The sequence below is a fragment of the Culicoides brevitarsis genome, chromosome 2 (genome assembly GCF_036172545.1).
Source record: "Culicoides brevitarsis isolate CSIRO-B50_1 chromosome 2, AGI_CSIRO_Cbre_v1, whole genome shotgun sequence".
Taxonomy (NCBI): Eukaryota; Metazoa; Arthropoda; class Insecta; order Diptera; family Ceratopogonidae; genus Culicoides; species Culicoides brevitarsis.
Window position 1 is genome coordinate 21855265 of NC_087086.1, and position 13540 is coordinate 21868804.

The window sequence follows — 13540 nt, forward strand, 5'->3', positions numbered from 1 at the left end:
AATTTCTTCCTGGGTCACAATTTTGGTTGGATTTTTTTAATATTTTCTAATAATTCCAATTGTTTTATCAACTAATAATTATTTTCAAAAAGGAACACCAAGTAAAGGTAAACGTAAAGCACTTCAAGTTCAACCAAGATTTCAGTATCATTTTTGGGATAGGGATTACATACATGAATGAGCCCATTTCAGAAAACGATTCGAAAACAGACGCATTTCAACTCGGAACAACGTAGAAATCATCCGTGATGGAAAACAACAAAATAGCTGCCTCGAAGCTATTTGTACACACATCTGTGGATTTCAGAGACGAGCTCGAAGAGGTATGTATGCTTCGATTAAGTGGAGAAGGTGCTACAAGGGCTATCGAGACTCTCTTTGATTTTCCAAAGCTACTCCACTAGGCGGACCAGATATTCACACACTCAACCGGGGACATGTGTTCCAGGTCGGGAACCGAAAACATCTGGTCGGCCTACAATAAGCCCCGATTTATAGGAGCCATTCCCGAGAGCTCTTTGTCCCTGGAAGTTGCTAAATTCACAACTTACATTTGTGATAAGTCGCCATGTTTGCTCATTTCACCTGACATAATTTTCTGCACTTTCAGAAATATGAACGCGCATACCACTACTTACAAACCACAACCACGGGACTAAGTGATAAGGAGTTTCATGATACTCTACAAGGTCTCGTGTGCAAACACGATAAACATCATGAGGACATTTCCTTGGGCTTAGTTTATGTGATGTTAACGGAGCCCCTAGCCGCGCCAAAGACATATCGAGACCTTACACTTATCACACGAGACGGCCTAGCCTTTGTAATTAATAATTTGTCAGTACTGGTCGTAGAAAAGTATCAAAAGCTCAGTGATATTGCTAAGAAACAACTGATTTGGCTAGTACGAGAGCTCGTCAAGAATCAAGTACAGACAGTTGATAATTTGGTATGGAACGTTTTGCGACAAGCAAGTGGAGGAGATGTTAGTCCCCGAAATTTGGCACTAATTGAGGGACTCTTGGATATCTTTATTGATCATCGAGCATGGCTGGATAACGTGCCAATAATCATAAGTGCTGTCATCTATACGTATGTTCGGCTATTAGAAGACCATGCGGCACCACAATTAACAGCTTTACGCAATAAAGAAGTAAAGTTTATCATATCATTAATTCGAGAGAGATTCTTGGAGACCATTGCCCTTGGGCGAGATTTTGTTAGGTAAGTTTTCTGTTTTTAGATTCTGCTGTCTTTTCAGATTGATGTTTCATAACAAAATACACTTACATTTATAGATTATTGCAAAATGTGGCGCGAATTCCTGAATTTGATGCATTATGGAGAGATATCCTGTTGTCTCCAAAAACACTTCATCCTCAATTTACTGGAATCTGGCAGATCTTACAAACCCGCACTAGTCGTCGTTTTCTTCAGTGTCGTCTAAATCCGGACATGGAGCGAAAACTAATATTTCTAACAAACAACGTAAAATTTGGAAATCAAAAACGGTATCAAGACTGGTTTCAAGACAGATACTTCGCTACACCGGAGTCTCACAGTCTACGGTCAGACCTTATTCGTTTCATCATAAATGCTATTCATCCAACAAACGACATGCTTTGTTCCGATATAATTCCTCGATGGGCAATCATTGGATGGTTACTCACTTCCTGCACAAATACAGTTGCTTTAGCAAATTCCAAGCTTGCCATTTTCTACGACTGGTTATTTTTTGACCCTCAAAAGGATAATATAATGAATGTGGAGCCTGGAATCCTCGTGATGTTTCACTCGATTCGAAATCATCCAATGGTCAGCACGACATTACTGGATTTTCTCTGTCGTATTATGCGAAATTTCTATCCAAAAGGCGAGGACAGGATACGTGCTGGTGTTTACAACTCCCTAAGGAAAATACTAGAAAAACAAGTGATTCCCAATTTACAGCCATTATTTGAATCACCAAAACTTGACAAAGACCTTAAGCTACTAATACGCGAAAGCTTTCCCGACTTTTTCAACTTTAATTCGATCAATAATATCCCTGATCATTTGCAAGATGCTCCTTCAGATGATCGATCATCTGTAAAAGAAACGTGGAATGAAAGAATTTTTGGACATTCAGATCATATAACTTCTCACTTTGTTGGAAATTCAATCCTGCAAAAGCATGATTCATTCGGAAGCGATGGAAGTATCGAGGCAAAGTTCAGCGACGATGAGGAAGAGCCATCCACTGAAATTGTATCTTTAAAAACAGAAGGAAAATCACTAGAAGATGATACAGACGATGATGATATTCCCTTGTCTAAGGTAACAATCTCACATCCAGCTCTACCTTGAATTATTATATTATTATTCTTTTTTTTGTATGATTTTCAGGTCCGATTAAAAGAAAAACCAGAAAAATTGGAAAAGGTAGACTTACCAAGTTCCATTCAAAAATCCTTTGATCGCTTAATGGCCACAAAAACAATAGCAGATTTTGAATCATTTTTAACAGACTTTCGCACAAGTAATTTTACTATGGATAACGAACAAGAAACATACCTCTTTAACTCGGTAACCGACTTGATGCGTGCCACTTTACCTGTAGAAAAAACTGTATATCCTGAATCGAAAAACGATGAAAAGTTGGCCGAAAGCATAAATTATCCCCTGTTTTCTCTATTCAAAATAATGTACCAGTATGAAGAGAAATGTAAAAAATGTATCTTAGATCTATTGTTGGCCACTCACAATCGAATGCCAAACACAACTGGCTATATGTTATGTTACTTCCTGAAAGTTTATGCCAAACTACAATCGCGTAAAAGTCAAAATTCGAGTCTCGTTTTTAAGACCAACGTGTACAAATTATATTGTGATACAATTAATGAAGAGCTAGCAACGCAACTAACCGCAGATTTGGCTGCACTAGAGCAATATTCAGCACCAATGTTTTTATGGTTACTGCCTGACATTTATAGAGAATTTAAGGATCAGATGATTAACAATTCCGAAGCTCTTCAAACAGTGGTGGGTTGTGTCGACGCAAAAAATCTACGTGATCTTGTATACAGTGTAACACAGGGAAAGTTGGTGATATTTAAGCAAGAAGGGATCTTAAGTGTGGTCAGGGACTCTCTTAGTTATGAAACATATGAACAATTTTGTGTGTGGCAGCTTATACAAGCTCATGATGTGCCTATGGAATACTTACAGGTAATTTTATAGATTCTTATTTGGTATTTTAGTAAAAAGTTTTTTTTTCGTTCATAAGGACCTCATACCCGAACTGGAATCAGCGAATCATGCCGAGGCTCTTACGTCTATGTTGATGCTGCTAAAATACGAAACACCAACTACTGAATTGATACGCTTGTTAATGAGTAGAGAAACAAAGAATCGAGGAGATCCCTTTGTTACATCAGCTTTAAGGTAAACTTAAATATTACAACTTTTACATGCTCACTTATTACTCATGACTATTTCTCACAATTTAGATATTGGTGTATTGAACATGAAGAGACATGCTCTGAGATAATAGCAAGCTTATTAACATCTAAATATCCAATCAATTCACCGAATAAGCGTAAAAGGCCTTTAAAGAGCGCAACAACAAGTGGAAGCTCACCCACATCCGAACAGGTAAATTTCCTAAGAGAAACATCTAGTGAAAACTATTATTAGATAATTTTAAATTTCTGATTCTTTCCAGCTTCTTAATCACTTGGAACATTTTAGACGAAGTTGTCGTCATGGAAATGGTACTGGAACTGGATTATACGTTCAAGACGCGATGCAAAGAGCACTCCAACAGGCTTTTTCTCACAGTACAGAAACTCAAAAAGTAATTTTATACTGTTTTTGTAACCTGTTATGGTTTTATGACAAAAAATATGTATTCATATAAATATATATGTACATTTTTTTAAATTTTTAGAAACAATTTAGTGATCTATTTGGACTTGCAGCCGAAGATGAAACAAGTGGAACTGTTAGTAGACGAGGAACAAGTAGTCGAGGTCGTAAGGCCGCACCTGGGAAAAAAGACTCAAGTGGAACAACAAATTCCAACAGCAAAAAGTCCCAGGAACCTATTAACAATTATTCAAGCGAAGAGTCAAGTGATGTAAGAGTACAATGATTTCAAATCTTGAAAAATAAATTTTATAAAACTGATTCGAATTTTTCTAGGAGGATTGGTCCAAACAAAAACCATCGTCAAAACGCAGAAAAAAAGCTCTAAGCGACTCGGATTGACCAACTCACCAACAGTTAATATCTCACAAGACACAATATCATCACAAATTTGGTACGACTAGACATTCAAGCAGTATTTCCAAAAGTTATTGTAACATTCTCCTGCATCAGGATAACTCGAAAAATACCAATGACGACGCAGTCGTAGAGAAAAATGATGATATCTTGTCATTAAAAACCTTGATTTCGAACCACAATTGAGGATAAAGACTTTTTAATATGAAAATGGGATCACATTTTTTAGTTTTAGGAAAGGAATTTTTTGTTCTTTCTATAGACTGTGCACGTTATACAGTTAAAAGAATCGTGTTATGATAATTATTAGGTGAAACTTTTTTCTTTAAAAAACTGAGAACTTATTAGAAACGGATTCTAAGAGCAAAGATATACTGAGTCCTCAATAAAATTTAGTGATAGTGTACAAAAGTCTAAGAAACAATAGTTAATTAATAATTAATTAGTGATTATATGATTAGTTTTTATTATCAAAATAATAAAACCGAAATTGAAATGAAATTTTCCTCATGTTTTTACATTTATTAATAGCATCAACGAACTTATTTGTCTTTATTAATGTTTAAATTATGTTAAACTAACTTATGATTTCCTTACTTCGTTTTGAAATTATTTTTTGGTTGGTAGTTTTTACAAAATCGAATTAGTTATTTTCTAAATAGTTGAATTGCATTGAATGCTTTTCATGTTTGGACATATTTTGAGCAAAAAACCTTTATTTAAAGTTTATATTTTATTCGATGTCGGATTGATGAATGTCAATTGATAAATTATCTTGTCGTGTATGAACTTACACTCTATGATTTGTGCGCCTATCAGAAGTGTTAAAGAAATAATTTATTGTGTTTCAAATAGCGTAACAGATTTTGAATTTTTATTACATTTTTCTATTCGAATTTTTATAGAGCATAAAGATATTGTGAAATTTTCAAAAAACCAAGAGTGATAAAAATTAGATTAAGAAAAAATATTCTTAAAAATTATAAGATTTGGAAATTTTCATGAGAGGCATTATTTTTATTCATTTATATGTTTATCAGATCACAAAGTACCAACAAATCACATTAATCAAATTGTGGAACTTTCAAACTACTATTATTTCGTTTACAAAAATACAGCGAATTTGAGTCAAAAAAATCATTAAACCAAATTTAAATTAAAACAGTGTCATTAACTATCAATGTCACATAACACATTCCTAACGATCTTTTTTCTCATTAACATGCAGCTGTTAATTGAATTTTGATTATAATTTTTCATTAACTTTGCTTCGGTACAAAACATGTATCTCCATAATTACATGCCTTCAGTAAAAGAAATTTATGAAAATCTATCAATCGTTAGTACCATAGGTACGATAAACAAAAGACCAGTATGAACAGCTAATTAAAAAATATTATTTATAAATAATAATCGACTTCCTCTTGGCCAGGCATCTTATTGATCATCTCAAGCAAATAACTAACATTTTTTAGTCATTAAAAAAGTTCGTTTATTTACATGTACCATTTTTTACAAGAGCACATAAATGAAAAGATATAGAAAAAATTATCACTGTTTATAACATGTCTGTATTAATATTTATATTTTTCTGGGTGACAGTTTTTTAAAAGAAAATTTATTTTTTTTCACTCTAAATAAAAAATCAGTCCAATGATATTTACAAAACTTGTATAAAATTAAATAATAAATAATATGTATTTCAAAAAATATTTTTAGGAATCTATTTCAGATATCAGTACAATTTTTAGCAATCCCTCTAGAAATCTCAAAGCTTGTGTTCGTATTTTTGAAAAATATTAAAAAAATCTATTTGACGTAATGTTTTTAAGAGCTCATTAATCCAAAACATTTTTTATATTTCATTTATTTATTTTTTTTATATTTTTTATTTCTTTAAAAAATAATTTTCTCTAAATATTTTGTTTTCTTTTTTTTTTGCATGTCGACATGTGATTTTTATGCAGCATATATGTCGACATGTATATAGGGAGAACACAAGAAAAAAGCTAAGCTTCATGGAGGTCATGAAGGAAAATGACCAGACGTTTCCAATGTTCATTATTTTCGAAAGTCTCACATCAGTTTGAATTAGCAAAGCTAACGGCTTTTTGTTGAAAATATTCCCAGTACAATTTGCGTGTTTTCACATGTTTCTGATTTTCCTTTCTGCTTTCAATGATAGGCCGAAATAGCGACAATTGAGCCAATTGAGAAATTTTGCGGGTTTTCGTTAACGGCAGACGCGAATTCATCGTTATTGGCTGGTTAGTTGGTGGAACCTTAAGGCGGAGTCGAATTCAAGAAGGCCCGCCTGCGGTTGCTTCTGTAGACCAATCCTACGAATGGTCGGTAAAGCAGGGTAGGGTGGTACTGCGCACTCGCCGTCACAATAATCAGGAAAATTGAATATCAAATGAAATATAAACGCTCTAAAACCAATTGAAGAAGTTGGAATGTTTGTGCTAAATGCTGAGCGCATGACACGAGCACGGCGCTGTCCATGCAGGTACGGCAACAAAACGCTAAATTGAACAGTTGAAATGGAAATGGAAACACCTCTTCTCTTTATTTTTGTTGAGTTTCATTTCGTATTTGAGTGTCTCGTACGACACGTATTCCAGGTACGGCATTTGGTACGATTTGCTGATTCGTTCTTAATATTTTTTAACTTTTTCGGTACGAGACAGATGTACGGGCAGCACGTAAATTGATAGAATTGAAAGAAAAAGAAATACAGAGCCAGTGATATTTATATAAAAATATATTTTATTCGTTTAGATACGGTTTGTCTGCGTTCCTCGTTCGGAATAAATTTCTCTCGTCTCGTGCTAGGTAGTTAAATACGGCGTGTATTGCAAAAAAAAGTCTTAAGGTGATCCATGCAGTGACACATCGTTGCGTCGACTCCAAAAATTATAGCTAACAGTTCTCTGGAGCAGTGTTAAAAAGGAGGAAATATCATAATTTTTCACTCCTATATTTGTACACGGAGACTCTTTCGTACATTTGAAATAAATGAAAATTTTTGCATCCGTACAAACACCACCTACAATTCGTATTCCAAATTGGACTCGCAGCAGCAGCAATTTGAAATGAAATCAAATATTGAAAATTGTACAGACATATTTAAATGAGAGTTGGCATTCGGACAATTGAGACATATATTTATTCAAATAGAATAATTTAAATTAAAGTGGATAAAATAATAATCATAATTAAAGAGTTTGTAATAAATACAAAATAATTCTTTGTTTTGTAAAAATTCGAAAGTAAGAATATTTTTAATCTGAAAACTCTGAATGTTAAGTGAGTGACGCTTAAACGAATTCACATAAATTAACAATTCAAAATGAATTAAAAAAAAAACAAACCAAGTTGAAAATAAAAATTACATTATTTATTTATAAATTTTAACTTCTTTCAATAAGTGTTTAATAACATAACTTTCCTGTGCAAAAAAAAGCGTTGAAACAAAAAAGTGACAAGTTCTTGTGTAATGAGTATAGATTCCGTTATGGATAGTTTATCCACGACAAGCGATCACAGTGTTGCCTCTTCGAACGAATCAATGTCAAATCGTCAACGCAGTCGTTCTCCACCAGATGATCGTCATTCCATTGAACGCAATGGTCACAACTTGTCCATGAGTAAGCGTACTCCAACTCCTGGCAGCCCTTCACGACACCATCATCGGCCAAGCAACAGTAGCCCTTTGACTGGTAGCGGAGCACACATGATGTCAATGCCGCATCCGCTTTCTCCTCCAACTGTTTCTACCCCAAGTAACATGAACCTCGGAGGGATGCCGCCACGTATAGTGCAATCCTTATCACATCTTCCGCCTCACGGTCTGGGCTTACTCAATTCGCTACAAATGATGCATCACGCATCACCCTTGGATCTCATGGCAGCGGCACACCATCACGGTCCACCTCGGTCCTACAACAGTCCTCCGCCCATATCGAGTTCCGATCCAACGGCAAACGAATGCAAATTAGTAGACTATCGCGGCCAAAAGGTAGCCGCATTCATGATCCAAGGTGAAACAATGCTCTGTCTCCCCCAAGCATTTGAACTCTTTTTGAAACATTTGGTCGGAGGATTGCACACAGTTTATACCAAATTGAAGCGTTTAGATATTGTTCCATTGGTTTGTAATGTAGAACAAGTGAGAATTCTGCGGGGTTTGGGAGCGATTCAGCCTGGAGTAAATCGTTGCAAATTACTCGCCTGCAAGGATTTTGATGTTTTATACCGCGATTGCACAACAGCCAGGTACGTGTGACAGTTTTGATACGCGTTTTCCTGATCTGTGTATACTTTTTGTTTTAAATTTTATTTGAAATTCCTTTTATCTAGCTCTTATTTGTTGCATTTATTGTACATAGTTTCATTTTCGAAACAAAGGTTTGTGATAGCCTTTGATAAGTAACACGAACTTAATCAATGTCCCATGTATTCCTTTACAGGTGTGCAAACAGTAATAATAAACATTATTGTGCTTTTATTGCTTTTTAAAAAAAATATTTTCGCCTATAAATACTTCGTTGATAAAAAGTAACGAAGAGTGCAATCAAAGTGCAATAATATTGACACAATCATATCAATATAATTAATAGTGGGGAAAATATCTGATGAAATATTTCTGTAAAAGGGGAGACGTCAACGCTGAAGATAGAAATTTAAAAAAAATACCTAGATACCTACGCACAAAAATCAAAAAGTGGTTCATAAAAAATTAAGTTTTGACAACCAAACCGAACTTTATGGATTAAATTAAGGAGATGTACCTTTATTACTTAGGCGAATAAATTTAATATTTTCTTTTTGTAATTTTTGGGGGAGTAAATAAAAAAAATAAATATTTTTGAATTTTTTGCTTTTAATTTTTCAACGTTTTTAGACGGTTAACGTTGATTAATTTTACTATATATTATTTTCAAATTTAAACTCAAAAGTGGAGAAAAACCAAGCAAAATCTCCCAAAATAAAAATTTTTGAAAAAAAAATTATTTTGGTCAGGTGACTTAAAAAATTTTTTCATCTAAATATGAAAAGGAAACGTCTTATTAACGCAAATTTCTTGTGATTTTTGTATGATTTTATCGTAAATAATATATTTTCTTAATTTTTCAATCAAAAAATGCCAGAAAATGTCAAAATATTTCCATTTTTAATTTTATTTTTGTCCCTGAATTCTTTCGACAAAATCGGAGGGGGGGGGCGAAATTTATTCGCCTTATAATAAAAAATAAACATTTCGTGTATTTTATCGATCATCTCGTTTTCAGTAAAGTGGGGACTTAATAGAAAAATGCACTTTTTTATTATTTCAAACCTAAAAATCCTTTAACAAATAAAATAAGGAAATTATTATTTTACATATACCTATAGTTCGTAATTTAACACAATTTGAATGATTACTTGTGAACCAAACGTGTTTATTATAATATTTAATATAAATTTTTCTTTCTTCCTTAAAATAACTAAAATATAATATTTAAAAAATTACATTATGCAATTTTTGAAAGCAAAAATAACAAAGTTTCTATAAACTACGGAATTTTGAGTACACCTTACTTTGAAAATAACAGAGAATTTTGTAGAAAAATCTTCCATGCCATGGATGATGAAACCTCTGTTGTATTTTGTTAAATATAAAAAGACGAACAAAACATTATTACTTATTCTGCTTCTTGAAATATTGTTTTTTTTTCGATAAATTTTTATCAAATGTTTCTTCCCAATTATTTTTTTTTAAGTGATTAGTCGCTTTAATTTCGGACTCTTTATAGATGAAATTTTTTTTAAAGTTTCAACCACTTTACTTGTTTCAATTTGTTTCTCTAAAAAAAATTATTGAATATTTATTTCACATCCTCAACTTGGAGACCTGGAAGCAAGGATTCAATTTTTCGGCCTTCTCCTTGTCCGACACAACCAAAGTGTACAAGTAGCGGGAGCAGCGAATCTTGAATTTGGTGTTGTTCTCGTCTTTTTTTATTTTGACGACACGGGCATGCTTTCTGCGTGCCTTGATGAGGAATTCCTTGACTTCATTGATTTCTTGAGGCACTTTCACGGTTTTTTTGTGCTGAAATCCAGGAACGAAGAATCCGCGTTTTTAATGGCGACACGAGGCGATTGAAAAAAAAATAACATATCGCAAATATCATATGAATTTACGACTGAATGCAGTAAAGAAGTATAATACACCCGACGAACATACATATTTTTTTACATTATTAATAACATTAAACTAATAACAATGAACAGAACAGAGAGAAGTAAATCGTATCATATGAAGAAATTTTCAAAATAATTCTTCATGTCTTCACATTAGTTATGGAAAATGGTAACATTATTTATTTATATCCCTAATAATATGTAAAAACCACACCTCTTTTATATTTTATTATTGCTTTGTACAAGAAAAATAAATTTTGTGTATGTCATAACAGACGTATTTTATTATGATTATATTATTTCAAATAATGAAGTAGATACAATTTATTTTGCTGCTTCCACATAGACCTAGAAAAGAAGCTAACTTATTTGAAGTACATACCTACATATGAATATTTGAAAAGGCACATTTCGGAATAAATATAATTCTTATATTAAAAAAAAAATAAAAAAAAGACATCCTTTCTGAAAAAAATATATGCATAATGATGCAGAAAAACACTATTCTTTTTTTTTATATATAAATACAATGGGTAAAATTGCTCGATTAAAAAAACCATTTATGTCAATCAAAGTGAAATTCTTAAAATTTGGTAAAAAAGTTAACTGAGATCTACACGATCCCTCACTTCTAAGATACGAGGTACTCGATAAACCTCATAAAAAAATTAAAAGAAAAAACCAAAACATTTTCGACCATTGTATCAGTCAAATTTCGCCATTTCTAAGATTTTTATTTCTTTTGAAAAAATCGATAAGCGATACAGTAAACAGACATATATTTTTAGACACAAGAGTATATAACTAAGGAAAATTATAAATATAAATACATAAAGTAAATTATTCCCAATAATTTTGTTCATGTAGATTAGCAATTATGTACAAAACACATAATACCCTTTTATGTGAACTACACAGCATATTTCTTATCATAAGTCGGTCATGATTTTGTATATTATATACTGACTAAGAGAGACGCATTATTATTATGATCATGATAAAATATAATATTACAACAACAATAATAATTGGTCCTTGAAATTTAATGCAAGGGTACATTTTATATTAAAATTTTCGTCTAGCCATGATGTGTAGCAAACCTCAGTCAAATCTTGTTCGATCATTCATTTATTGCAATGCATCTGAATGATACAAAGCTTTTCTTTCCAATTTGCCTTAGTGATTTTTTACTGAATCTTTAATATTTTTCAATTTACCGACGGTTCTATTTCATTTGAAAAGATGATAATTTAGTACTTAAGTTGAAGCATACCTGTCGATTTTTTTTTAATTTTGTGTTTTATTATTGATTATGATAATCCTGAATATAGATTTATTCTAAATAGATATGTATCTGTTGATTTTAATTAATCGTATTTTTTTCCACTGCTGGCGCTAAATCCTTAAAAAGAGTTATAACTGTAAAAAAGCAACAAAAACACAATATTCTTTTCAATCTTCAAATATAAATAGAAAAGAACATGACTTTGCACCTTTGTTACTACCATTTATTTCAAAAACCTTTTCAGTTTCGTTTAAAATGTTATTTTCGAATTATTATAAATGAAAATAATAATCATTCGATTCACTTATTAAACCTTGACTTGCTTTCTTATGGCAGTAGTTCCTTTTTTCCATTAACTTGATCGGCTTTGTAATAAACCGCAATGATCTACAATAGAAATCCATTTGATTAATTAACACAAAATATTTATTATTATTTATTTCCACGCTTTATTTTCATGGAAAATGATATTTTTTAGTTTAGATCATATTAAATAGATAAAAAAAATAAGAACAAACATTTTAAATTTATCAAATATCATTGAGCTTATTAAGGCAATTTTTATCTTAAAAAAATGGCTCTTAAAAAATGTATCTAATTTATGTGTATTTTCTTCCTATTTTTATATTTGTGTCATCCTTGTTACATATTAAAAAGTGCATTTCCAGAGAAGCAGTTGCATTTTATTATGTACCCTCAATGTAATGGCTCTCTGAGTCGCCGTCTGCAATTGTATGTGTATACAAAGTAATGTGCATTTACGAAAAGTCAGATTTGTCAAAGCGTTTCGATTATATTTATTGCAATGTTAATGGTTTATTATTTAACTGCGTTTTGAGCATGTGTTACGACAATTATATCATAAATATTTGCACCGGGTGCATAGCAAAGACAACGTTGCACAAGATTTTTAATGATTAACGATATGATGGAGTTAATAAAGTTGTTTGTTGATGTTTTGTGTTTGATCTTGTTCGTGTTAATAATGTTCACATGAAAGATGTTTTAATCATAAAAATGATTTAATCTTGATGCTATTTGTCAATATTTAATGCCTAGTTCACAAGAGAGACAAACAGCATTCTTTGGTATTCAACATTCATTTGCATTTTGATTGCCATTTATAATTGTCGTTCTCTCTTTTTCCTATTCACAAAAGGCTCTATAAATATCGTTTAAAATGCGAGAGAAAGGTGTTTCAAACCCTTTATTTAAATATTAGACATCAAAAAACCTTTGAATCATTTTTCTGATAAGATGAACTACAAAAAATGAGAGGGTGTTAAATTGACGCCGCAAGTTTAACTTATTTATGAAAAGAATAAATGTTGTGTGAATAAAAAATTTTAATAAGAGAAATAATGAGATATTTTTGTTGCAAATAAATTGCCTTATTTATTTTTTAATTCATAATAAAAAAACGCACGTATACTCAATCATGACTTGTTTTACAACGATATACTTTCCAGTATTCTTAAAAGTCCAAAAAATTTAGGATTTGAAAAAAATTGTACAGACTATACTTAGTATTTTTTTAACCCTTTCATAAAAAAAAACATTTACCTTCTGCTTTCCAGCTCCACAAATGACACCCTAATGTGTAATACTAACGCCCTGTAGTAGTGTAATAACCTGTGCTTTCTCTTATTTCTCAATGCTTGACACGCTGAACAGATGCTAAAGCAGGAAAAACCAAATAAACAAAAAATGGCTGTAGAAGATAAAAATGTATAAAAAATTTCAATGAGTGTGAAAGGTTGGAAAATGTCATGAATTTTTTAGCATGTAATTTATCCATGGTAA

At 31.9% G+C, this 13540-nt stretch overlaps 2 protein-coding genes across 3 annotated transcripts in view; both read left to right on the top strand.

Moving 5' to 3' along the window:
- The first annotated feature begins 26 nt into the window (after positions 1–26).
- On the top strand, positions 27–4745 carry LOC134831041 (integrator complex subunit 3 homolog). 2 transcript variants are annotated; one of them, XM_063844678.1, is made up of 10 exons: positions 27–107; positions 163–323; positions 611–1224; positions 1299–2316; positions 2386–3207; positions 3266–3423; positions 3489–3633; positions 3704–3835; positions 3929–4117; positions 4183–4745. In XM_063844678.1, the coding sequence occupies exons 2-10, from the start codon at positions 249–251 to the stop codon at positions 4246–4248; spliced, it is 3219 nt and encodes a 1072-aa protein (XP_063700748.1). In that variant the 5' UTR covers positions 27–107; positions 163–248; the 3' UTR covers positions 4249–4745. The 2 variants fall into 2 exon arrangements, with proteins under 2 accessions (XP_063700748.1, XP_063700747.1); XM_063844677.1 differs by having other exon boundaries at positions 38–323.
- A 2842-nt stretch (positions 4746–7587) lies between these two features.
- The window catches only part of LOC134829730 (dachshund homolog 2), a 63070-nt gene continuing 57117 nt past the window's right edge, over positions 7588–13540 (top strand). The window contains exon 1 of the mRNA XM_063842961.1: positions 7588–8541. Coding sequence (XP_063699031.1) covers positions 7763–8541 — 779 coding nt within the window. The 5' untranslated portion in view covers positions 7588–7762. The remainder of the gene's footprint in view (positions 8542–13540) is intronic.

Excerpts from the sequence above, each read along its gene's own strand:
- LOC134831041 (XM_063844678.1), top strand. The coding sequence starts at position 249 with ATGGAAAACAACAAAATAGCTGCCTCGAAGCTATTTGTACACACATCT. Across the intron at positions 3,208-3,265 it reads TGCCTATGGAATACTTACAG|GACCTCATACCCGAACTGGA; the intron begins GTAATTTTATAG and ends TTCGTTCATAAG. Across the intron at positions 3,836-3,928 it reads ACAGTACAGAAACTCAAAAA|AAACAATTTAGTGATCTATT; the intron begins GTAATTTTATAC and ends TTAAATTTTTAG.